Here is a 26,731-nt window from a genome sequence, read left to right as displayed (position 1 = left end):
GAGACTGAAGACAATATTGATGACTTCGCAGAGTATATAGAGAGCACATTCGCTGATAACCTGCCTACCGATGAGGCTGAAGACGAGGGTCTTGAGGAGCCTATCGAGGAGCAGGATGACGAGGAGGAGCACGGGACCACTCCCGACCCATCATCGACAGGTATTTCGTTTACAAATTAGTTAGTGTTTCAATTGATTGACATATTTAATTAAGATTTTGATAATTTTGAAGAATCTTCTGCCCGTAAAAGACGGGGGAAGAACAAGAATATTGCGCTGTCTAAGAGGCTAGCGGGGACGAGGATCCCTCTAACGTTTAGAGAGAAGGATGGGAGGCCAGGCGGTACAGACGTGGGAAGGACAAGGTGGTCTAGACATGTGGGGTCGATTATCCGGGACCCCGCAGCCGTCTCACACCGTCTTCTCAAGTGGAAGGCTTTAAGTGCAGACCAATTGGATTCACTGTGGACTGCTACCAAGGTAATACTTATAACTTGATTAATATACATTACGTCATTAAATAATTATTTGTAACATTTGGATGTTATTTTTTTCAGGATCCGTTCGAAGCGACTAATGGCGACATTGAGTATTTTCGAAAGACCGGGTTGGGACACGCCAATCAGATATGGGATAGATGGCGGTCGGATTTGAACAAGAATTATATCCGCGTCCACAAAGGAGACGAGGCGGCGGTACTGGCTAATCCTCCACCGGACTACGATCGAGATGATTGGGAGTTTGTGTGTCGCAACCATTTCTTCACAGAAACGTTTAAGGTACGGTTTCATAATTCAAATAAAAGTTGATATTAATTAATCTAACTTCATTTGTTATTTCAAATACAGAGACACAGTTTTACAAATATGAAGAATCGGAAGAATCTAAAATTCCCGCATCGAACGGGAAGTAGACCGTTTGCACAAATTGAAGACGAGTTAGTAAGTACATTATTTGTAATAACTTAATATGTAGATTGTTATTAATTATATAAATCATTTATTTCAACAGGCGATTGAAATGGGACGGCCACCGTCTGTAATTGAAGTATTCAAGAGGACCCGTACACCAAAACCGACACAAGAAAACCCAACACCCGTCCCGGACGAACACGTGCAAGAGAAAATTGTAAGTGAATTGAATAAGTCTAGTTTTTTATTATAGAAATGATATTTTATTTGAATTGTGCAGGCTGAGATGGAAGAGGTTGTTAGTAACGAACCGGGAATATCGGATTTTGAATTGACGGAGAGGGTGTTCGGACAACAAAAACACGGGGTAGTGTTCGGAATGGGATCAGGCGTCCGGCCCACACACTTTCGTGAGGATCGTCGTAGTGGAAACAGTTCACAGCGAAACAGTGAGCGATTGTTAGAAGAGAATCAAATAATGAAGCTCAAGCTGGAGGAACTGGAGAAGAGAGATGAAGAAAGAAGGCAGAAAATGGAAGAATTGCAATCGGAAAAGCAAGAAAATGTGGAAAGAATGGAGAGGGAGAAGTTAGAGATTACCGAAAAAATGGAGAGGGAGAAGTCAGAGATTACCGAAAAAATGGAGAGGGAGAAGTCAGAGATGAACGCGAGAATGGAGAGAATCGAATTATATATGAGGCAACAACCACCTCCTCCCCCTACAAGCTAAGGTTGTTTCGATTCAAAACATGTTTTCATTATAGGTTGAATTTATAACAGATTGTTCGGAATATTAGTTTGGTTTCGAATTTTGTAATGTTCACGATCAATTAATGTGATCGTTTAATGTATGATGCATTTCTTTTATCATTAATATATTGGTTTGGCTGAACAGGTTTTGGTTAGGTTTTGGTTGCGAGCAAAATAATCCGCACATTTTTAAAAATTTAGGGGAAAAAAACCGAAAGTAATATTGAAATCTCTCGGTTTTTCTCTTTTTGGAAAAAACGAGAGATATTAGAAACCTCTCGGTTTTAAGCCAAAGAGAAAACCGAGAGTTATATGACAAACCCTCGGTTTTTATCCTAAAGAGGAAAACCGAGAGTTATTTACAAAACTTTCGGTTTTCCTCTTCGGGTAAAAACCGAGAGTTTTAATATAACTTTCGGTTTTCTTGAAAAGGAGAAAACCGAGAGTTAGTGGAAAACTCTCGGTTTTACAAGAAGAGGAAAACCGAGAGTTATTTACAAAACTTTCGGTTTTAACCGAAGAGGAAAACCGAAAGTTTTGTAAATAACTCTCGGTTTTCTTCTTCGGGTATAACCGAAAGTTCTTTGCAAAACCCTCGGTTTTTCCACAGAGAAAAACCAAAAGTTATTTGTAAAATGAGGAAAACCGAAAGGTCTTTATAAAACCCTCGGTTTTTCCACAAAAGAGGAAAACCGAGAGGTCTTTGTAAAACCCTCGGTTTTTCCAAAAGAGAAAAACCAAAAGTTCTTGTAAAACCCTCGGTTTTTCCACAAAGAGAAAAACCCGAAAGTTTTCATATAACTTTCGGTTTTTCTCCTTTTCAAAGTCCCGACAGTGTCAATACCGAGGGATGGCGAGGGTTACTAAAACCTTCGGTAAGGTGTCTTCACCGAAAGTTATAGGGTCAAAACCGATAGTTTTAACTCTCGGTTTTGACCCCTTTTTCACCCGTGCGTGGAATATTGTCATCCTCTTAGTTGGCATTGAGTAATTGACTTCGGCTTCCCAATTCCCTCTCTCCACGTTTTCATATCTCTCCTATATGAAATCATTGATGTACCCTCTCTCTCTCTATATAGATGCATTAATTCATCATGTATCCATCATTAATCTTTCGATCATTCATTTCCAAACTACACTAAGAGTCAGGCAAATATTAATGATGAGGATATCAATCCCTTTGTTCTTAATCTTAAGTGTTTTTATTGTCCCTCTCGTTACAGCCCAACTTAAAGTTGCTTCTACAGCGCGACGTGCCCTAGTGCCGAACAGATTGTGCAGCAAGTCGTGCAGAAACGCTTTGCCGCTGATCGTTCCATCACCGCTGCATTTCTTCGCATGTATTTCCATGACTGCTTTGTGAGGGTAAGTACATTTATATAAACTATATATGACATTATTTGGTTAGATTCTTTAAAAAAAAAATAACAAAGCATAATTAAACACAATTTCATCTCGGAGGGGTTCTCTATGACAGTATTTGGTAAAAGTTAAACTAAAAAAATAAAAGAATTAATTACCTATTTAATATATATATATATATATATATATATATATATATATATATATATATATATATATATATATATATATATATATATATATATATATATATATATATATATATATATATATATATATATATATATATATATATATGTTGTAAAACATATAATATTATAATAGTTTAGTTGTTTTATGATAAACACATGGTTCAATTCTTTCCAATTCATTTTTTTTTATTAAAATATGTTTTTTACATTAACTTCTTCAAGTCTCTAAAAATTTGTTGTTTCATTAATTTAAACATTTTTAACTCTAATTTATATTTGGATCCTTAATTTCATCCACACTTTTCAATCACTTCGTTTAATTTATTAAAAAAATAATAATTTATTTAATTAGTATAAATTACTATATTTCAAGTATTTAAGAAAAACTTCTTTAAAATCAATACCAATCAACAATTTTCAATTATACAAAATTTATTTTTAAAATCTTATATATATAAAATAATGATCTATACTATAAACATTCAAACCAAATATTATTATTTATCTAATAAGAATATATATAATTCCTAATTAAAAAAATTTGTTAGTTGTTATTAAATTGATGAAACACATATATACTTGTAGAATCCAATGTTTTCAGAATTTCATAGGTATATATATATATATTTATATATAGTTGTTTAATTTCTTTTAAATAATTCTTCTTATATCATAATTATATTTGCTTTAGGGTTGCGATGCATCAATTCTTATAGACTCCACTCCAAAAAAGCAATCAGAAAAGGATGCTGGCCCAAATCAAACAGTTCGAGGGTTTGAAATAATAGATGAAATTAAAACAAATCTCGAAGCGGCGTGCCCTGGTAAAGTATCTTGTGCTGATATCATATCACTGGCCACTAGAGACTCAGTAAGTTTGGCTGGAGGGCCATCGTATCAAATACCAACAGGTAGGCGGGACGGGCTAGTCTCAAACCCAAATGATGTAAACCTACCAGGACCTACAGTTTCAGTGTCTCAAGCACTACAAATTTTCCAAGCTAAGAAGTTAACCTTAAATGACATGGTCACACTCCTAGGAGGCCACTCGGTTGGTATTGCACATTGCAATTTCTTCCAAGATCGACTTTCCAATTTTCAAGGGACCGGAAAGCCAGACTCCACCATGGACCCGGTTCTAGTTTCTAAACTTACTAGGGTTTGTGCAACGCAACCTGGAACCGCGTTTCTCGATCAGAATACATCTTTTATTCTCGATAATGAATTCTATAACCAGATTAAGAAGAAGAGAGGAGTGATGCAGATCGATCAACAGCTTGCATTAGATGCTTCTAGTGCTCCCATAGTTAACAACTTTGCTTCAAACCCGGCCTTGTTTCAAAAGAATTTTGCAGCTGCCCTTGTGAAGCTGGGAAATGTTGGAGCACTTGTTGGGCAGGCCGGAGAAATCCGAAAGAAATGTAGAGTCTTTAATAAAAAGGGCACTTAAAAACTATCAGAGTTGGATATTTTATTTTAATGTATACTTATGAAATGAAATTTATAAGCATTGTTATTATGCATGTGACTTGGTTATGTTGAAATTCTTCTATAATGAAATTTATTGTTTACCTCTATCTAGTTCACTTTTGAATTTTTTTTCTTTGAAAGTAGAGAAGGAATTAATCATAAGGCTTATCTTTTTTTAATATAAACCGCTTGTCATTATAGAACATCAAAATCTGATACAAATTAATCCAATCATATTATATATATATATATATATATATATATATATATATATATATATATATATATATATAATTTTTAATTTTATAATTGTATTTAATTATTTATTGAATTTTCATGTTAAGTGTAAATGGTATTATATAGCCCAAAATTTTGTGTAATAAAATTTCTTAATTCAAAACTCCATAATTTATATTTCTCTTGAATTTGGGATGTGATGAGAAATTAAAATGGTAATCCAAATAGAATGTGTTTTCATTTGTCGTACTTATGCTAGATTTCACTTTAATAGTCGTCACGATTTTACTCCGTGAGAAACCGGAAAATAAAATATGTTTTGCGTGTTCAAAACGCATTTTTAGAAATTATGTTTTCGTCCGATGTTTAGTTATACGTGGGAAAACGCATCGACGTTATGCCACATGTATCCATCCAGAGGTGGTCTCCATTACAAATATTGTTCATTTATAGAAATACAATAATTATACATTTTATAGAAATACAATAATTATACATTTTAGGATTTGTCTACATCCTATACACCTCTAGCTTCAAGCCTAATATCCTAGATCTAAGGGTAATTTAGGGCATCCTTATAAGTGTCAATTAGTGTGTCATTAATGTAATAGCTATAATATGTTCTATAAATACCTTTGATGTATCACAATAAGTATTTGAGTAATAAAATACTTTTCTTTGTAAAACTTCGATTCTCTCTCTCTAGAGTTTTTATATTTATTTAAGCAAACATCGAGTGTTGCTTTGAGAAATGCTGACTAGTTACTCGTTCTACCAAAGATCGTAACTAGTGTCGTACGGATCATTGGTGGAAAGACAGAGCCCGTGACTGTTGGTATCAGAGAAGAATGTTGAAGAGATCGAAGAAATGTGCAACGACTAACAACGTGGATGGAGTAGAGAAACTTCCCCAAGAGATCAGAGATGATCTTACGAACCCGAGATAGGTTCAAACGGGAGGATCCAAAAATACAAAAGAAAGGGGAAGATCAAGACATGATATCACTAACATTGTCACTAGGTTGGAGAAAGTAGAAATCAACATGGCTTACGGACAAGATAACTTTAAGGACCTAGAGGAACGCATCGTCAAGATCGAGAAGGAGAGAGACAAGCTCCAAGAAGGCATGCAAGGTGCCTTGAACGAGGGGTTGTCCAAATGTTAATAGAAAATTCAGATCGCGGAGCAGACCCTCCTTGGTAAGATCAGTAACTTGAACGAGAAACTCGAAGTAATGACTTCAAAGTTACAAGCTACTGAAGAGGATGTGGCGTTACTCAAGAAGGCGGTTGCGCAAGAGTGCGGACATGCGCCTATAGGAGTCCTTAATCCGACAAGGATAGACGTTCCAAGACCTAAAGCGTATTTAAGGGAGAGGAACTCAAAAGAGATCGTCAACTTCGTATGGGGTCTGGAATAGTATTTCAAAGCACTCGGTCTAATGGAAGAGGCGAGAAAGATAGATACTGCCACGACGTACCTAGAAGATACCGCAATGTTGTGGTGGATGAGAAGAAGTAGTGACATAGAAAGAGGTTTATGTTCTATAAATAAATGGGGTGAATTCAAGGATGAACACAAGAGATAGTTCTATCCTGAAAACGCCATTCGAAAAATAAGGGCCAAGTTGCGACGGCTATTACATAGAGGAGTATCAAGGAGTATGTTAAGGAGTTCATCACTACTATCATTGAGATCCTTAACTACTCAGACGACGAAGCCTTGTTTTCCTTCACTTATAGTTGTAGGGTATTTGATGTATCTGGTCTTCCTTGTACTCATGCCCTAGCTGCTGCTTGTACACGAAAATTAGATCTCTATGACTTCTGCTCAAGGTAACGTTTCATGTTTAATAATTATCTTTAATCTATCTATTTAACCAATTGCTCACATGTTTAATCGTTATCTTTTTCAGGTATTACTCAACTGAAATGTGGTTGAATGCATATTGCGAGACATGTTATCTTGTTGGTGATGAAGAAGAATGGGATATTCCAGAACTTAATCAAACAACGCGTCTTCCTAAAACCATCTGTTAAGGTGAAGAAAGGGCGGACAACAACAAATCGTAGGTCATCCCAAGGTGAGACTCGTAAGGTCCGATGACGATGCAGCTCATGTGGTGGTTACGGTCATAACATGGCAACATGAAAATCAATGATGCCTGTACCATATACTGCAAAAGTAGTATCTCAGTAGCAACATCAACCATCATATCAGCAATAGCCATCATCTCAGCAGCATGTTGAATAATTCTATTTTCAATGTTCTAAGTTTACTTCAATATTCTAAGTTTACTGTTGTATGAATAATATTCTATGTTTACTTCAACCAAGATAATGTTGTATTGTATGAATAATTTGGTATTGTATGAAGCATTATGTTCTAAGTTTACTTCAACAACATTCTTAGTTTGGCTCATAATGTTATTTATTTCAGCATGTTGAACAAATAGTGACTCACATGTTGTAATATGCATGACTCATAACTCACGCATATTACAATATGCATGAGTCATATTGTAATATGCGTGAGTTAATTTGTAGTATGGTGTATCATAACTCATGCATATTACAATATGCGTGAGTTAATTTGTAGTATGTTGTATCATAACTCACGCATATTACAATATGCGTGAGTCATGTTGTAATATGCGTGAGTTAAGTTGTAGTATGATGTATCATAACTCACGCATATAACAATATGCGTGAGTTATGACCCATGCATATTACAACATGACTCACGCATATTGTAATATGCATGGGTCAATTTTTGTTCAACAATCTAAAATAAATAACAGTATTACATAAAAATGATGATAAACAATATTCAATATTACACAACATGTTACAACAATAATGTGAATTGTTTCAACGTATTACAACTTCTTGGCTCTAAAATTTAGTAGAACAACTGACTGCCCACTTTTATCTATAAAATTTCATCTTATCTTATATGCAATTTTTTAGACCAAGTTTAGCAGTCAGGTACTCTATATACATTAATACAAAAACATTACAGTCCCCATTTATTGATGCTTTTGGTACTTCTAGATGTGGGATTTTACGAAATTTTAATATCTCCATTGTTATGTTATGATACCCGACCATTTGAACTGGAGACATTGAATTATGAAGAAAGGGCAGTAATATTTGACACATGAGTATCATGAATTCTGCAAAATTGTCGTCATTGTAAATTGATTGATCGCAATCTTAAACATCAATTCTCCATTCTTTCATTCGTAGAACACACAAGTAAGAAAAATCAAAGAATACACGAAAAATCTGTTAGATAAAAATAGGTAATTAAAAATTAGTATTAATTAATTACTAATAAAGAACATTATTAAGTTAATTCTGTGCAGATTAAAGAAAACCGGTAGGAAAGATGATCGATACTTTATCAAGTCGGCTCAGCCTTCTACTTCAGCACTTAAGGAAATCGGTTATCTCAATTATCAATATTTTGTACATCGGTCTTAGTGTGACCAATAGTAAAAATATTGGTTCTGAAAAAAAACATAACCGATAGTAGACATCGGTTTCCCAAGAAGCGTAACTGATAGCAGACATCGGTTTCCTAGAAGCGCAACCGATAGTAGACATATGTAGTAGAAATCGGTTTCCAAGAAACCGGTAGTAGACATTGGTTCTCCCAAAAGTGCAAACGGTAGTAGACACCGTTAGTAGACATCGCTTCTCCTAGAAGCGCAACCAGTAGTAGATATCGATGGTAGACATCGGTAGTAGACATCGGTTCTCCCAGAAGCGCAACCGGTTGTAGATATCGGTTTCCCAAGAAACGTAACCAGTAGTAGATATCGGTTCTCCAAGAAGTGTAACCGATAGTAGACATCGGTTCTCCAAGAATTGTAACCGGTAGTAGACATTAGTTCTCCCGAAAGCGCAACATGTAGTAGACATCGGTAGTTGAAATCGGTTTCAAAGAAGCGTAACCAATAGCAGATGAAATCGGTTTTACTACCTCTCAAAATTCAAATACATTTCCGGTAGCGGCAGGAATTATCTTTATGATACATCAGGATTTTATTTCCATTTTGGTGCAAGTCTGAGGAAAACCTTTTGATAACAGATGTCTGTCTACCCAGTTCAGACTGTCAAGAGCACCAAATGACAAATTATCCTTGTTGCATGCTCCTAGAAAATCATAATCCAATTAATGTCATCTTGACTTATTATAATCAATGTACAGACAAGATCAAAGGATATCCTATCCAATTGACTTATTTGGATCTCAACCAATTAAGATCAAGAAAGATGTCCTATGAAGAAAAATGTATCCGTTGAAGAAGCAAAACATATATGTTGACACATGCCTAATTAAGAGAACATAACTCAACTAGATTAAATATCTTTTCACCGAGCTGTGCGAACAACTTTCTCTCAAAACTTCAACCGACTATAATACACATCTTCCTAGCAATATTTTCAAGCTTCACTAATCATTTAAGTGTATTAAATCTAACTATTCTGTGTGAGTGGTGAGCATTGTAAGTTGACATAATTCGTTTCTGTTCAACTAAAGTGTGTGCTAGGAGTTCAAAAACATGAAGAAATTAAGTCTTGGCTATTCGACTGGGTTGTGTACGAGTGTTGTATTCAATCAAATCTTCTAGTGAATATTATTCTCAAGGTTGAAAAGAAGGGGTGACGTAGGAGCTTTATCTCCGAACATCCATAAACTTTGTGTTGTGTCATTTCTTCATTTATCCTCTAAACCTTTTAGTTGTTGTTGCTTCAAATTGAAACAAACACTTCCGCACTTGAACTCGGTTCAAAAGTTTGTGACTACTTGTGTAGAATAGAAACCGATATTAACCTCTAACAGGGTTACTATCAACTAATGTGTGTGTAAGCGTTCAACAATAGTCGGACCCTAGTTCCTATTGACGATCTTGATCCTAAAAAATTCTATATGTTTGCATTTTTGTTTCACTATAATCAGGCATATGTGGTGGTATAATATGTTTTCCTTACGTAATCTTAATATTAGATTATAAGCATATTTGATCACATGAAATTTTATCACATAAATTGAGCTTATTTGGAAACTAGCATTTGTTACAATCTTTGTCACATTCATGATTTCATTTGCAAATCTCATTAGCAAATCGTCAAAGTACAATGCTCGTGAAAGAAACATTTAGGTACAATGCTCGTGAAAGCAACATATAGGTACAATGCTCGTGAAAGAATATATGAGAAATACATGCATGCAGAATAAGAACACTGATATAATACTCGCGAGTGAAGAACATTGTATAAGCAACATCATATACACACATAAATCCTAAAAGATACACAAACCCTAAAAGCTAAGGATTATACATCAATATCCATCAATATAAATGACAGAATAATGAGAACATTACAGATTAAACTTAAACCCTAAACCCTAAACTCAGCTGAATATATGATCGAAGAGACGGACGATGAACGATGATGAGAGTTGATCGATGATGTTGAACGAGGTTGGAATGGAAAGTCGAGAGTTGTAAATATGAAGTTGGAAGTTGAAATGGAAAGTGAGAGAGTCCTGAGTTAGAATGGAAAGTGAGAGAGTCGTGAATGAGATTTTTTAAATTAAAGAAAAATAAAGTATATATACGATTAAAGACGCAAATGTCACTCTCGCGTTTTTCATCTAAAACGCGTGAGTTCATAAACCCGTTTTAGATGAAACGAATAAGTGGCATTTTGCGTAAATGCAAAAGCAGGAAATACCACTCACGCGTTTTATCTAAAACACGTTTATGAACTCACGCGTTTTAAATAAACCATCGTATGAACTGAATTGGTTTTGCAGTTGCTCATCACCTAAATTCTAAGTATGACCTCTATTCTGATTCAAATTGTGACCTATTTGCACTGCCCGTTCCTCTTCTTCATATCTCTATTTGAGAGACAAGTCAGAAGATGGAGTTTAGTGGACATGCCTTGTGTTATCACTATCTAATTTAAGTAAATTTTATGAAATGCTAAGCTTATACAGGCTAGGAAAATCTGACATTTGTCTTGTGATACTTTTAACCTATGAATCATGGAAGTTAGTCTTGATTCAGAACTCTAATGACTCTTTCTTGGGCTGCTTTTTTAGTGCTTCAAAAGCAGTTGACATACTAGAAGCGTATGAAGGGACCGTTATCTATATGGTCAAGTTTTCTTTTCTTTTGTAAAATTTGGTTAGATTTTGTTGGCGGTTCTTTTCACATCAATATTCTATATTGAATGCAAATACTTTATAAAGATTGTGTTAAAGTAAGCCTTTGATGAATGAAAAAAAAAAATTAATTTTTTTTTTATAAAAAAAAGTCTGTAGCGATTGGTTGCATTACCAATCGCCAGAGCTTGTATGGAAGTTGCGATTGGTCTTCTGTCAATCGACAGAGACTGTATGGAAGATGTGATTGGTGTTCAACCAATCGCCATTGAGTATAGGTAAATTGCGACTGGTTTTAAACCAATCGCCATAAGATTATAGCGATTGGTATTATACCAATCGCCGCTTCCAATTAAGACAACGACGAGTAAACCTCTACCGATTGATGGCGATTGTGTTATAACCAATCGCCTTATGTCTCCAGCAATTGGTTTAGAGGCTAATAGCGATTGGGAGACAAATCGCTATAGACTCTTTTTTTACTAGTGAAACGCGAGAGTGACATTTCACATAATTGAGCGATAAATTGGACACGCGAGGGATAATACGGACATTTCACAGGACAAAAATACATTTTGCAAAGTTTATCAAGCGGGGTAAGTTTAAAAGAGGTGATATGTATAAAATAATATATATATATATATATAATTGTTTAAGAAATAATTTATTTATATATATATAATTGTTTAATAAATATTTTAATTGTTTAAAAAACAATTTTATTAAATTATTTAAGAAATAATTTTATTTTCATTAAATATTTAAAAAACAGTTTTAGTTAAATTTTAAGAAACAATTTTATTTTTTTTAATTGTTTAAAAATAGTTTTACTCATTTTTTCCTATGAAAAAGTTTTAGTTATTTGCATGTTTAAAGATGGATGAGATTAAATAAATGACATATATATATTTTACAAAATAATTAATTATTTATGTGTACCAAGATTCATGGATCTCCATACTAATTCATAAAATAAAAAGACATGCTATTTCTCTTAGTTTAACATGTTCTAATATTTGAGATTCAACCAATATAGCCGTCGAAATACTTGTCATCCTCTAAGTTGGCATTGACTTTGGCTTCCCAATTCCCTCTCTCCGCGTTTTCATATCTCTCCTCTATGAAATCATTGATGGACCCTCTCTATATATATAGATGCATTAATTCATCATGTATCCATCATTAATCTTTCGATCATTCATTTCCAAACTATTTGCATTGACAATATTAAGAGTCAGGCAAATATTATTAATGATGAGGATATCAATCCCTTTGTTCTTAATCTTAAGTGTTTTTATTGTCCCTCTCGTTACTGCCCAACTTAAAGTTGGCTTCTACAGCGCGACGTGCCCTCGTGCCGAACAGATTGTGCGGCAAGTCGTGCAGAAACGCTTTGCCGCTGATCGTTCCATCACCGCTGCATTTCTTCGCATGTATTTCCATGACTGCTTTGTGAGGGTAAGTACATTTTGATAAACTATATATATGACATTTTTCGGTTGCATTTTCATAAAATAAATTATAAATCAGACCATAATTAAACATCTAATCATTTCGGAGCTGATCTCTGTACAGACTGTATTTGGTATATTATAATATTATATGTTGTAAACATGTAATATTATAATAGTTTAGTGGTTTTATTATAAACACAATATGGTTCAATTCTTTCTAATACATTTTTTTTATTAAAATTTGTTTTTTACATTAACTTCTTCAAGTCTTTTTAAATTTGTTCTTTCATCAACTTTAAATCTTTATAACTAATTTATATTTAGATCCTTAATTTCATCCACATTTATTTATTAACTAAATTATTAAAATATTATTTATTTAATCAGTAAAATTAATATTTTTTTAGTCTTTTAAAAAAAACACTTCTTTAAAACCAATACCAATCAACATTTTTCAATTATACAAATTTATTTTTAAAATCCTATATATATAAAAGAATGTTCTGTACTAGAAACACTCAAACCAAATATTATTAATATTATTATAATTATTATTATCTAATAAGAATATATATTTCCTATATTTTTTTTGTAAATATTAAAGAACTACATATATACTCTATTTTAAATCCAATGTTTTTAGAATTTTATAGGTACATATACATATGCAAATTGCTTTTCCCACCTCTCCCATATTCTCACCCCCGTTCACTCTTTAATTAATTCAAAAATGACTTATTTATCCCTACTACCTTTATATATTTATATTTCTTATTTTATTTATTTTACTTATTTTATTTTATTTAATTATTAAGTTTTTTTATTAAATATAATTAATTAATTTTTAATATTTTTTAACTTTATTTATTTAATTAAAAATACAAAATATTATTTTTTTTATATTATAATTATTTAAAATATATTAAATATTGAAATGTATATTAATTTCATAAAATATAAATATTTAATATTTTATTATATTAATTATATATATATATATTAAAATACTTATAAAAATTATTTATTAAATAATAATTAATAATTAGTCTAATCATAATATTTTAATTAATAATATTATATATTAATAATTAGTCAAACATAATATTAATAATTATTAATATTTTTATAAATAAAATTATCTATTAAATAATAATTAATAATTAATCTAATCATAATATTTTACTTAATGATATTATATTTTAATAATTAGTCAAACATTATAAAAAAAATTGATTTTTATAAGTATTTTAAAAAAATATATATAATTAATATAATAAAATATTAAATATTTATATTTTATTAAATTAGTATTCATTTAAATATTTAATATATTTTAAATAATTATAATATAAAAAATAATATTTTGTATTTTTAATTAAATAAATAAAGTTAAAAAAAATATTAAAAATTAATTAATTAATTATATTTAATAAAAAAACTTAATAATTAAATAAAATAAAATAAGTAAAATAAATAAAATAAGAAATGTAAATATATAAAGGTGGTAGGGATAAATAAGTCATTTTAGAGTTAATTAAGAAGTGAGAGAAGGGAGTGGGAATATGGGAGGGGGTGGGAAAAGCACCTCCGTTGTTTAATTTCTTTTAAACATTTCTTCTTATATCATAATTATATTTGTTTTAGGGTTGCGACGCATCAATTCTTATAGACTCCACTCCAAAAAAGCAATCAGAAAAGGATGCTGGTCCAAATCAAACAGTTCGAGGGTTTGAAATTATAGATGAAATTAAAACAAATCTCGAAGCGGCATGCCCTAGTAAAGTATCTTGTGCTGATATCATAGCACTGGCCACTAGAGACTCAGTAAGTTTGGCTGGAGGGCCATCGTATCAAATACCAACAGGTAGGCGAGACGGGCTAGTCTCAAACCCAAATGATGTAAACCTACCAGGACCTACAGTTTCAGTGTCTCAAGCACTACAAATTTTCAAAGCTAAGAAGTTAACCTTAAATGACATGGTCACACTCCTAGGAGGCCACTCGGTTGGTATTGCACATTGCAATTTCTTCCAAGATCGACTTTCCAATTTTCAAGGGACCGGAAAGCCAGACTCCACCATGGACCCGGTTCTAGTTTCTAAGCTTACTAGGGTTTGTGCAACGCAACCTGGAACCGCGTTTCTCGATCAGAATACATCGTTTATTCTCGATAATGAATTCTATAACCAGATTAAGAAGAAGAGAGGAGTGATGCAGATCGATCAACAGCTTGCATTAGATGCTTCTAGTGCTCCCATAGTTAACAACCTCGCTAAAAACCCGGCCATGTTTAAAAATAATTTTGCAGCTGCCCTTGTGAAGCTGGGAAATGTTGGAGCACTTGTTGGGCAGGCTGGAGAAATCCGAAAGAAATGTAACGTCTTTAATAAAAAGGGCACTTAAAAACTATCAGAGTTGGATATTTTATTTTAATGTATACTTATGAAATGAAATTTTTAAACATTGTTATTACTTATTACCAATGTTTATTTCCAATGTGACTTGGTTTTATTGAAATTCTTCTATAATGAAATTTATTGATTACTTCTGCTTGTTCACTTTTGATTTTCTTTTCTTTGAAAGTAGGGAACTAGGATTATCTTTTTTTAATATAAAACGCTTGTCATTTAAGAACATCAAATTCTGATTCAAAAATAATTCAGTTATATTATATTATATTATAACGTGTCTTGTGTTTGTTTTAATAAAGTTAACATTTTTCAATTATAAATTAATTCTTAATTTTCGAGTTCTATTTATTATTTTTTGAATTTTCATCTTAAGTGTAAATGGGTATTGTATAGCCTATTGAATTTCTGAATTCGAAACTCCATCATTTATATTTCTCTGAAATTTGGAGTAAGATTTAGAAACTAAAATGGTAAGCCTAGTAGAGTGCATTTTGATTTGTCGACTTAAGCTGAATTTTACTTTAATAGATGAATTTTACTTTAATAGATGAATTTGACTTTAATAGTGATCACCCGATTTTACTCCATGAGAAACTAGAAAATAAAAAATGTTTTACGTGTTCAAAATGCATTTTTAGAAATTATGTTTCCGTTCGGTGTTTGGGAAAGTGCATCAACGTAATTATGTCACTTGTATCCTAACAAATATTTGTTCATTTATAAAAATACGATATTTATACATTTTAGGATTTGTCCACCTCCAATACACCTCTAAGGTTAAAACATAATTCCTATCCTAGATGAAAATATACTCATCTCTTTCTAAGCATGCAATTAAGTCTTACATAGTAGGATATAAGAAATTAGATTAACTAGGAAAATTCATGTGCGATGCACACGGATAAAAATAAAAATAAAATAAATTTAATAAAAAAATAATAATAATATGTATTCAATGTTTAAAATTCTTAATAAATTACGAATAATATATTAAAATAAAAAATAAAACGCTCTCATTCCACATTTTATTCATTTCGGTAAAACAACTTATCTTCTCACATATCTCATCAAATATTTTTGCCGAATGAACCTCCCATCTTGTGACCTTACACTTTCACTTTGGTCAATCAAATATTTAATTCATATTTTATTAATATTTAACATCGTGACCTCACACTTTGGTCAAACAAATATTTGATTTATATATTTTTTAACCATTTTCAATTAATATTGGTCTATTATCCATAGGCAAACCACATTACAATCAAATTTGGTTAAAGTGTTGTACTTGTTTTGTTAGGTTCCAAGTTCAAAACATACTTATAACATTTTAATTTTATTTTTAACCATTTTAAGTTTATAAGCGGTCAACCCACAATCCGACCCAAATATCCATTTACTCTCACATATATATTCAAATTAACCACAACTCTCGACCCGACATTCCGGAAATTTTAAAAATTAAGCATCATTATATATATATATATATATATATATATATATATATATATTACTTAGTTAAAATGTTGAACTTATATTGTTAAAATGTCCTGTGTTCATCTAATTTGGTGTTGAATTAAAAATATAAAGTGTTATTAGCTTAGTTGGTTAAAGGGTTGTATTTGTTTTGTTAGGTTGCAAGTTCGAAACATACCTACAGTATTTTTAATCTTATTTTTAACCGACAATTCAACACTTTTAAGCATCATTATATATATAGAGATATTTTTTATATTATAACGTATTTGTGAATATGGATGGATCAAGGAGAAACCTAGCTAAGGGGCCACGTACTGGGTGAATAGACCCACGAGTGTGCAGGTCTTGAATCGGGTAAGTCACTGGGTCACCCAAATGGTCAACGAACAACTTATTCTTGAGTAGATAGTCTTCTTCCTACAAGCTTGTACCATGAGATAAAGACCATTCATTGACTACCAAACCATAGAAGACAGCTTGGAAGTTTCATTGGTGTTTCACAAAAAAAACATGAATAAATCGGAAAAACTTGATTTCTTGCAAACCCGATCGAAACCACATTTAAGGCTTGTAAAAATATTCCAAACACCTTTAGGAACTATACTAGAACAACAAAAATCAATATAAGCAACCCTAAAAACCATTCTAATCAAAATCACTCATTTAATTTCTTAAAATTTTCATAACATTGTTAGAAATTAAGGTAATAATAATAATAACAATTAAGGAATCTTTTTGTTATGCAAGAGTCTCTTGGATTGTCCAAGCCTCTTCGTCTTATCTCTAGTAAATGAGACTCTTCACGTCTCTTAGTTATGCTTTACTTTATTTATGTTTCGTAATCGTGTTCTTATTCTAATTAATTTTCAATAAACAAATTTTCATTCAAGGTTATTTTCATTCTCTAAATTTTCTATTCACTTTCTAATATAATTCTTCACGGTTCGATCATCGAAGTCCTAATTGTGACTTCGTTACATGCTATTAGAGCTTTGGTAATATTGTTGAAGAAGATATCGTTGTTATTCGATATGGAAAGTGGTGGGCGTGTAGCGGGACTCGGTTTGGATTTGTTCTTTATTGAACCCAGATGATAAAATCTCCGAGGCTCGAACAAAGAGGCATATTGTTTGAGGACTTCGACCCGAATATACACCATTCATCACATCGATTCAAGGTTGGGCTCAACAACCTTCACTCGAGGAGTTTGAAAATCTCTTGTCATCTCAAGAGTCGTTGGCCGCAAAAATGGCTGGAACGAGTATAAAGGAGGAGTCGAACAATGCGTTGTTCGTGAAGAAATCGAGCTGGAAAAAGGGAAAGTCGAAGAAGGAAGAAACAGGTCAAAATTCTTCAAATATTCCAAAGAAGTGCTTTAAGTGTTTCAGGTGTGGCAAGACTGGACACTTCAAGAGAGATTTCCGAGTAAATTTGAATGGAAATTTTGTTAGTTCAAATCTCGGAGAAAAGTCTAAACAGCGTGTTGAGGAGGACTGAGAGAAGGCTTTTCATATCGATGTGACGACTTCGAAGGAAAAGAAAACAGAGGCTTCTCATGGTAAACAAGAGATCGATCAAAGGTGGATCGTCGATTCAAGGTGCGGACATCATGTTACTGGAGATGATTATGTGTTCTCGTCGAGTTCATAATGGGAGCGGTAGCATTGTCACGACAGATAACTCGGTTCACGAAGTTAAAAAGGAAGGATCGGTTGTCATTGTAAGTGAAAAAGGTGAATATATTACTCTGAAGAATGTCTACCACGTCCTAGGAATTCAGAAGAATCTCTTCTCGGTTGCAAATGTTGTAGACGCTGGAAATCTGGTGTTGTTCGGTACACATGATGTAAAGTTCTTAAGGAGCGTGAAAGAAATCAAGGCGGATGTGGTTCATACTGGAACTCGAGTAAATGATCTCTTTGTCCTTTCAGCTTCAAATTCATGCATAGAAAAGGTGAACGACAAAAGCACCTCTTTTCTATGGCATGCAAGACTTAGGCATGTCAATATGACTAAGCTCAGTGTTATGTCTCGAAAGAAACTTGTCGAAGGTCTACCTGAAGATTTGAGAATTGAGAAGGGTAGTGTGTGTGTGAAGGATGTCAATATGGGAAGGCTCGTCGACTTCCTTTCGACAACTCTATATCGAGAAGTAAGGGTCCTTTGGATCGAGTTCATAGTGACTTGATGGGACCAACTCAAAGTGCCTCATACTCGGGAAGTAAATATATGTTGTTGTTTATGGATGATTTCTCCAGATTCACTTGGGTGTACCTTGTGAAAGAGAAGTCTAAAGTGTTCTCTAAATTTCTCAAGTTCAAGGAGACGGTAGAAGGAGAACAGGAAAGGAAAATTCGAGTATTGCGGACAAACAATGGTGGAGAATTTTCCTCAAAATAGTTTGAATTGTTTTGTAGGCAAAATGGCATAAAAAGAGAACTCTCCTACCCTGAGACCCCGCAATAGAATGGGATAGCCGAAAGGAAGATTCAACACCTTATAGAGACTTGTAAGTCTTGGCTGCATATGAAGAATATACCAAGACAGTTATGGGAAGAAGGCATGAGTTGTGCTGCTCATGTCATCAATCGAGTTCTGCTTAGCCCAAATGAGTTCAAATCTCCATTCGAGATGCTTTTTGGTTTTAAGCCAAATGTTAAACATTTTCGAGTCTTTGGATATACTTTTTATGTCCATATTCCAGACTCAAGAAGGAGCAAATTGGATGCGAAGGCAGTCAAATGCGTGTTTGTCAGCTATGACCAGAGAAGGAAAGGGTGGCGGTGTATGGATCCATCAACCCACAAATGCACTGTGTCGAGAAATGTTATTTTCGATGAAATTTCTTCGTACTATATGAAGGATGTTGAAGAAACTGTTCAGACAGATCTTTCCATTCCCACGTCTACGGGAAGCTCCTGTAGTAGTAATAATAGTGACAGGGGGAGCCCTGACTTAGCTCAAGATACTTCAGTCGATGAAAGAGCCAAAGGTGAAAGGTTACCAGGAAGTCCACATCAGGAAGAATCAAGTCAACAACAGAATGGGGAATCTCGACCAAAAAGGAACATTGTAAGGCCCTATCGATTCAGGGATGATAATTTTGTAACAACATTTTCTTGTTTCTTGGAAAACGCAATAGACGATGAGGAAGCCACTTCTTATAATGAAGCAAAGAATGTCAAAGAATGGGTGGCAGCAATGGAGGAGGAAATGCATGCTCTCAAGAAGAATGAGACATGGGACGTTATTCCGAAGCCTCTTAATACTCAAGCAGTCACATGTAAGTGGGTGTATTGAATCAAGCGAAAGGCTGATGGAAGCATAGATCGATACAAAGCTAGATTGATCACTCGAGGATTCTCACAGAAGTATGGAGAAGATTACGAGGAGACATTCAGCCCAGTTGCGAAGATGACGTCAATTCGCACTGTGTTGGTCTTAGCAGCAAGTTCTCGATGGAAGCTGTGACAATTGGATGTCAAGAATGCATTTCTCTACAGAGAACTTGATCGTCCAATATATATGGAACAACCACCTGAATTCGAGAAGACTAATGGTTCCCAGTTGGTCTGTAGACTTAAGAATGCACTATATGGATTAAAGCAAGCCCCGCGTGCTTTGTATAGAAAGATTGCAGAATATCTTCAATTTTGTGGGTACAAGACTTCAGAATCCGACTCAAGTCTATTTATAAAGAAGAGTTAAGGACAGATGGTGGTGGTGCTTCTTTATGTGGATGATATAATCTTGACGGGCAGTAACTATAATGAGGTTGCTCGTGTACAAGATGAGCTCTCGCTTCGTTTTGAGATGAAGAAGCTTGGTGAACTTGGAACTTTCCTTGGTCTGCAAATCGAAAATTTCAATAAAGGGTTGTTTGTATCGCAGATCAACTGCACAAAGAAGTTGGTAGAAAAATTTGGTATGACTGATGGAAAAAAGAGTTATACTCCTCTCGACGTAAATCCTAGACTTAGTCGAGACGAAGGAACATGTCTACCAGATCCTCGTTCTTATCGTGCTCTTGTGGGAAGTTTGATTTATCTAACTATAACAAGGCCTGACATTGCTTATGTAGTTGGAGTTGTGAGTCGATACATGCAGGAGCCAAGGAAAACACACCTCGAAGAAGCGAAGAAAATTCTGAAGTATATTAATACCTCACTAGATATTGGTCTACTCTACGAAAAAGATGAAAAATCCGTCTTGCAAGGATATGTAGATGCTGACTTTGTTGGAGATCGAGACGATCGAAGGTCCACATCTGGGTTTGTTTTTCTTTGTGGAAACACTAGCATATCTTGGTATAGCAGAAAACAAGGATCGGTATCCTTATCTATAACAGAAGCAGAATACAAAGCATCAGCTCACGCAGCACAGGAGTGCATATGGCTTCGTAGACTCTGGGAGGATTTTCATGTCAAGTTTGACCAGTCGGTTCCTATCCATGGAAATAATTTGAGTGCTATTAAATTGACTTCAAATCCTGTGTTTCATACGAGGACAAAACGCATTGAGTTGGACCATCACTTTATTCGTGAAAAACTACTAGAGATAATCATTGAGATGATTGCAGTAAAGAGTGAAGATAATGTTCTTGATATCTTCACAAAAGCACTTTCTAAAGGTCCTTTCGAGAATCTACGATCTAAGTTGGGACTAGTTCATCGGGCATCACTTTAAGGGGGGGGTGTTAGAAATTAAAGTAATAATAATAACAATTAAGGAATCTTTTTGTTATGCTAGAGTCTCTTGGATTGTCCAAGCCTCTTCGTCTTATCTCTAGTAAATGAGACTCTTCATGTCTCTTATTCATGCTTTACTTTATTTAAGTTTTGTAATCGTGTTCTTATTCTAATTAATTTTCAATAGACAGATTTTCATTCAAGGTTATTTTCATTCTCTAAATTTTCTATTCACTTTCTAATATAATTCTTCACGGTTCGATCATCGAAGTCCTGATTGTGACTTCGTTACAAACATAATTTTAACAAAAACTGGATAGAATTAATCCCAATTGATTTTAAGACTTATTGAGATCATTCTCTAGTTGTTGTTCTTGAGCAAAACCTAGAGAATAGCAATTCACCATTTTCAAATTTAAAAATCAAGATTTGACATTTTTGATTTATGATGAATTAATCAAATTAGATTTGCCAGATAGTTTCTAAATTAATTAAAGGTTCACAATACAACCAGAAATTAAATAATAGGAAGCTAAATTTGATTACAGAAATTCAAATTATTTGAAATCGAACATTATTGATAATGTGAATGGACACTTAAAGAAGATTCAGACAACGTCTATGAACCCTAAAGTTGTTTTCTATCGACCATGAGAATTCAATATTTTCAGACGAGCTTCAAACTCTGAAAATTTCGCTCTAGGGACTCTCTATCTCTCTTATCTCCAATACTAATTAATAATCCTAGCTAATTTTCCATTTTAATTCTAACCAAGAAGGACATCATTTCAATTTTTTCCTTTATGATTTCAAATTATCGATGCCAAAATTCCTCTCTTTCACTGTCAGTCACTGCCCAGATATATCTCATCTTGACCAGGTCGTTCTCCCACTCATTTTGGTAGTTCACCTGCTTCAAACGGTGTCGAATAACCAGAGTTAGCTTATGGAGGTTACATGTTGCTTCTTTCGTTTCCAATTGTCGTTCCCTTTCTGTAAAAGATGACGCCGAGTCCAATCGCCTCCAATTACCTCACCTCCCGAGTTGATTCAACAAAACCATAACGTCTTCAATTTCTGCACGCATTTTTTGGGCAACATGTCCTTTGATTGCACCCAAGTGCCTATGGTTGGAGCTTCTTTAAATAGGGTCCGGCTCTGCGGATGCTCAAAAGAGCATACTCTTTGTTGTTTTTTTCATAATTAGAATCCCACATAGGAAGATGATGGGAGTGAGAGAAATTTCCTAATATATAAAAGAACCTCTCTTCAAAATTATAATTAGAATCCCCAATCGGAAGATGATGAAAGTGGGGATGTTTCTTAGTCTATAAAACAAACTCTCCCCTCTTTGGTTAATTGCACCAAATTCTTGTATCTCTTTTTCCTTATTAAATAATAACCTTAGTTCTTGGAGTTGTATGCAACATTTTGGCTGAACTCCATTATCAAATTATGTTAGTGTGTTCTTTCGTTTGTTTATTATGTCATTTTTTCCCAAAAAGTGGTATTAGAGCTGAAGGTTCGTTCTTTGCATGTCGATTGAGTCTTTATAAGGGGAATCAACTCCTTCGTCACCCTGGACGAGGATCCCGATGTCGAATTTGAAGTTTGCAGTGGAAATATTTGATAGAACTGGGCATTTCGGCATTTGGCAATGTGAGGTTCTAAATTGTCTTTTTCAGTGGAGTCTAGATGTTACTATTGAGGTCAGAAAGACAGATTGTATAGAAGAAAAAGAATGGAGTATCATGAATAGGTTGACGTGCGGAATAATTCGATCGTGCCTATCTAGAGAGTAGAAGTATATAATCTTTATGTAAAATTTGAAGATGAAGATTTGTCCTTGATGTTGTTATCATCCCTTCCTAATGAATTTGAACATTTAGAAACAACGTTACTTCATGGGAAGAGAAATGTATCTATTGATGATGTAAGTTCTATTTTATACATGGTCGTTGGAAGTATGAGGATGAATCTTTTCGATGATATCGATCCCCGCATGGAAAAAGGCTTTGAAGAAGTCATATTATAGAGAAGGGAAGCTAGAGTATGCTTAAGGTTAGCATAAATTATCATTGATGGTACTTCTTGAAATAAGAAGTGCAAGGATTTTATTCGAGATTTCCATGATGTTCGTGTGGGGACCATAAATCCTGGCATGTACTTCTTCTATGAATCTTGTAGACTCTAATTAATCTAGATAGAGCACGCTTTCTCCATCAAAAGATCGACGATAATGAATGACAGCCACAACTACGTAGTTGGTGGAAAATTGACAAAGAGCGTGTCGTTCTTTCTTTTGGAAGTGTAGATGATATTATCCCTCTCTATGAAGACCTAGATTAGCTCTTACTAGGGCTTAACAGAAACACCGACATTAGAGATAGTTTCCTTCTTGTAGATGCAATTATAATTCTACTTGATCTTGAGAGGCTTCATTTTAATTCCCTCAAGAATCTGTGACATTGTTGCGAGCGTATCAAGAATATAGTCAAGTCTTTTGGCTTCTCGGAGTGTGTATGAATATACCAATCTCGAGCTTGGTTAGGAGCCTAGAAATATATGAAAGAACCATGTCTTGTGCATTTTTTTAAAATGCCCTTAGTTTAGATTAAAAGATTTGAAAATAGGTTCAATTTTAATATTTTCAGTTTTTATCATTGAGGCGTACATCAATAGCCAAACTAGTAAACTCATGTGAAAAACAATTCTTAATATTGCATTTAATTGAATGATAATATTCTAGTTTGAATTACTTGAGTTAAGAAAGGGAGAAAGATAGTTTTCGACAGGAGGAGCTTGACTCATGGAGACGAATAAACATCATGTTTAAAATCATTCTATTATGAAGAGTTTTATGTCTTTAATGAGACACTCATCTCCATTCTACTCATCCAATGAAGACTTTTATCTTTGATGATGGAATCGTACCAATAATTGACCAACTACAATATCCACGGAGAATACTACAGATTTGCATAGGCGTTGTATATCTCAGTTGTAATGGGACCATCAACTATAGGACAAGGTCCTAAACAGAAGGTCTGTATCATTTTCCAAATTGCATCTATAGGAAGACAATGCAATAGGTGATAATATCCCATAGATCAAACAACACAATGAAATGTCGGTTTTCCATGGAGAATGTCAAGCCTTGAATGTGATAAGAGGAAACCACAATCTAGATGTCATGATCATCGACGATATGATGAGTGCATAATGTTATAGCAATTCTATGTTTGAGCCTTCGAGTGTGATCATAATATATGCCATCATCACGGGATGAAGGAATTTAAGCTTTTCCATAATCCACATTTAGATAATAAGTGGGGATCCACTTCTACATATGATCTATCTAAGAAGGGTCCGACGAATCCCACTAATGGTTTCTACCAAAATGAGCCATGAAAAATCAAATTAGGTGTTTTCTATAGCCAAAACGACTTCTAAAATATGAGAAAAAGGCTATCGTGTCCCATCCAAACATATTAGGATATGAGTCATGAAGATGACTAATATCTTGAGACATTTTATCTCTTGATCCTCATGGTTAGCACTTCGCTCCAAACGTTTCTGCCACATGTGTTGGGAAAAACCCTGACAGAAACCACAAAAGAAGAAAAGCAAACTGAAAGAACACTAACAAAATTTGATAACGGAGTTCGGCCAAAATATTGCATACGTCTCCGAGCACTAAGGCTATCAATTAATAAGGAAGAAGAGATACAAATTTGGGTGCAATAAACCAAAGAGGGGAGAGTTTCTTTTATACACTAAGAAACTTCCCCAACTCCCATCATCTTCCGATGTGGGATTTATGCTAATTATGAATATAGTTTCTTTTATATACTAAGAAACTTATTTCACTCCCATTATCTTCCGATGTGGGATTCTAATTGTGCCAAAAAACAACAAATCTCCACCTTGGCACAATATCCAAATACTAATCTTCAATATTAAAAATAGCTCTTCAGTGCTTCCAATTGGCGCTCTTCAGCGCCGACTCAAACGCGGAAGGTGTTTACCAAATCTAAACAATTAGATTTGGTTTTCCCCATGTCTTTCATCTCGAACTCTTTACCCAATTGAGCTTTCAATTTGTCAACTTCATATTGGCTCTTTGATGCTATCAACATATCATCAACGTACAAGAGTAGATAGATATAAGACTCATCTTGCAATTTGCGCAAATACACACATGAACTGAATCTGCTTCTTGTGTACTTGTGCTCCATCATAAACTTGTCAAGTCGCTTGTACCATTGTCTCGACGATTGCTTCAACCTGTACAATGATCTGTTCAACTTGCAAACCTGATTTTCTTTATCAGCAACTTTGAATCAATCTGGTTGATAAATGTAGATTTCCTCATTCAAATGACCGTGTATGTCTGCGGTCTTCACATCTGGTTGAGCTAGCTCCAATTTCATCTGCGCTACCAAGGCCAACAAAATTCTAATGGAAGAGTGTTTAACAACAAGAGAAAGTACCTCATTATAATCACCTCCTTCCTTCTGAGCGTAGTCTTTAACTACCAATTTTTCCTTGTAGCGAACATCAAATTTTTCAGGAAATCCTTCTTTCTTAGCAAAGATTCATTTACAACCAATAGCCTTCTTCTCTTTTCGTAGATGCGTCAACTTGCATGTCTCATTCTTCTGAATAAATTGCATCTCATCTTCCATAACACCTCTCCTTTTTCCATTTTCAGTATTTCGACTGACATTTGGAAAAGTGGATGGAACATCATCTACGACTAGAAGTGCATAGGCCGTCATGTCAACAAACCGACCTGATTTTTGAATAACTCGTCTTGGCCTATTCACAGCAATGGATTCACTTTGTTCTGAAGGTTCTTGGGTCAGAACCTCTTCCACATTTAACTCTTCGTCTATCGTCGGAGAGTCACTTCTAGTTTGGCTTATCTTTATCTGCTCAAACTCCACTTGTTGCGGAGTACAATCAATCTTGTCTGGTGTTACCTTATTCAACATTGAATAATCATCAAAAGTAACATCTCTACTGATAATGGTTTTCTTTGCATCAGAACACCAGAGGCGATACTCTTTAACTCCTGTAGTAAATCCCATAAAAAGAGCCTTCTTTCCTCGTGGATCCAAATTTGATTCAACTCCATGATAATATGCAGTAGAACCAAAAATATGTAAAGAATCATAATCAGTTGCAGGTTTTCCAGACCATACCTCTAATGGAGTCTTGCCACCAAGTGCAGATGATGGTAGGCGATTTACCAAATGTTGAGCGTATGACACAGCTTCTGCCCAAAATTTCCTGTCTAACCCAGCATTAGACAACATACATCGAACTTTCTCCACCAATGTCCTGTTCATACGTTCCGATACTCCATTCTGCTGTGGTGTTTTTCTAACTGTGAAGTGTCGAAGTATGCCACACTCTTGGCATAACTTCTGGAATGGATCATTCTTGTATTCTCCACCGTTATCAGTCCGGAGAACTTTGATCTTTCTTCCTGTCTCGTCTTCAACTTGAGTTTTCCATTTAAGAAAAATCTCAAACACTTCATCTTTGTTCTTCATAGTAAACACCCAAACTCTTCTGGAAAAATCATC

At 34.1% G+C, this 26,731-nt stretch overlaps 2 protein-coding genes and 1 pseudogene across 2 annotated transcripts; all 3 read left to right on the top strand.

Moving 5' to 3' along the window:
- Window positions 1–2,820: 2,820 nt before the first annotated feature.
- On the top strand, window positions 2,821–4,664 carry LOC124943586 (annotated as a pseudogene).
- Window positions 4,665–12,356: 7,692 nt separating this feature from the next.
- LOC124943584 (peroxidase 44-like) lies at window positions 12,357–14,962 on the top strand. Its single transcript, XM_047484074.1, has 2 exons — window positions 12,357–12,563; window positions 14,204–14,962. The coding sequence occupies exons 1-2, from the start codon at window positions 12,357–12,359 to the stop codon at window positions 14,960–14,962; spliced, it is 966 nt and encodes a 321-aa protein (XP_047340030.1).
- Window positions 14,963–20,163: 5,201 nt separating this feature from the next.
- Window positions 20,164–21,135, top strand: LOC124943583 (uncharacterized mitochondrial protein AtMg00810-like). Its single transcript, XM_047484073.1, has one exon. The coding sequence runs from the start codon at window positions 20,164–20,166 to the stop codon at window positions 21,133–21,135; it is 972 nt and encodes a 323-aa protein (XP_047340029.1).
- Window positions 21,136–26,731: the final 5,596 nt, after the last annotated feature.

This window comes from Impatiens glandulifera, chromosome 6 (assembly GCF_907164915.1).
Source record: "Impatiens glandulifera chromosome 6, dImpGla2.1, whole genome shotgun sequence".
NCBI lineage: Eukaryota > Viridiplantae > Streptophyta > Magnoliopsida > Ericales > Balsaminaceae > Impatiens > Impatiens glandulifera.
This window is presented reverse-complemented; position numbering and strand designations above follow the sequence as displayed.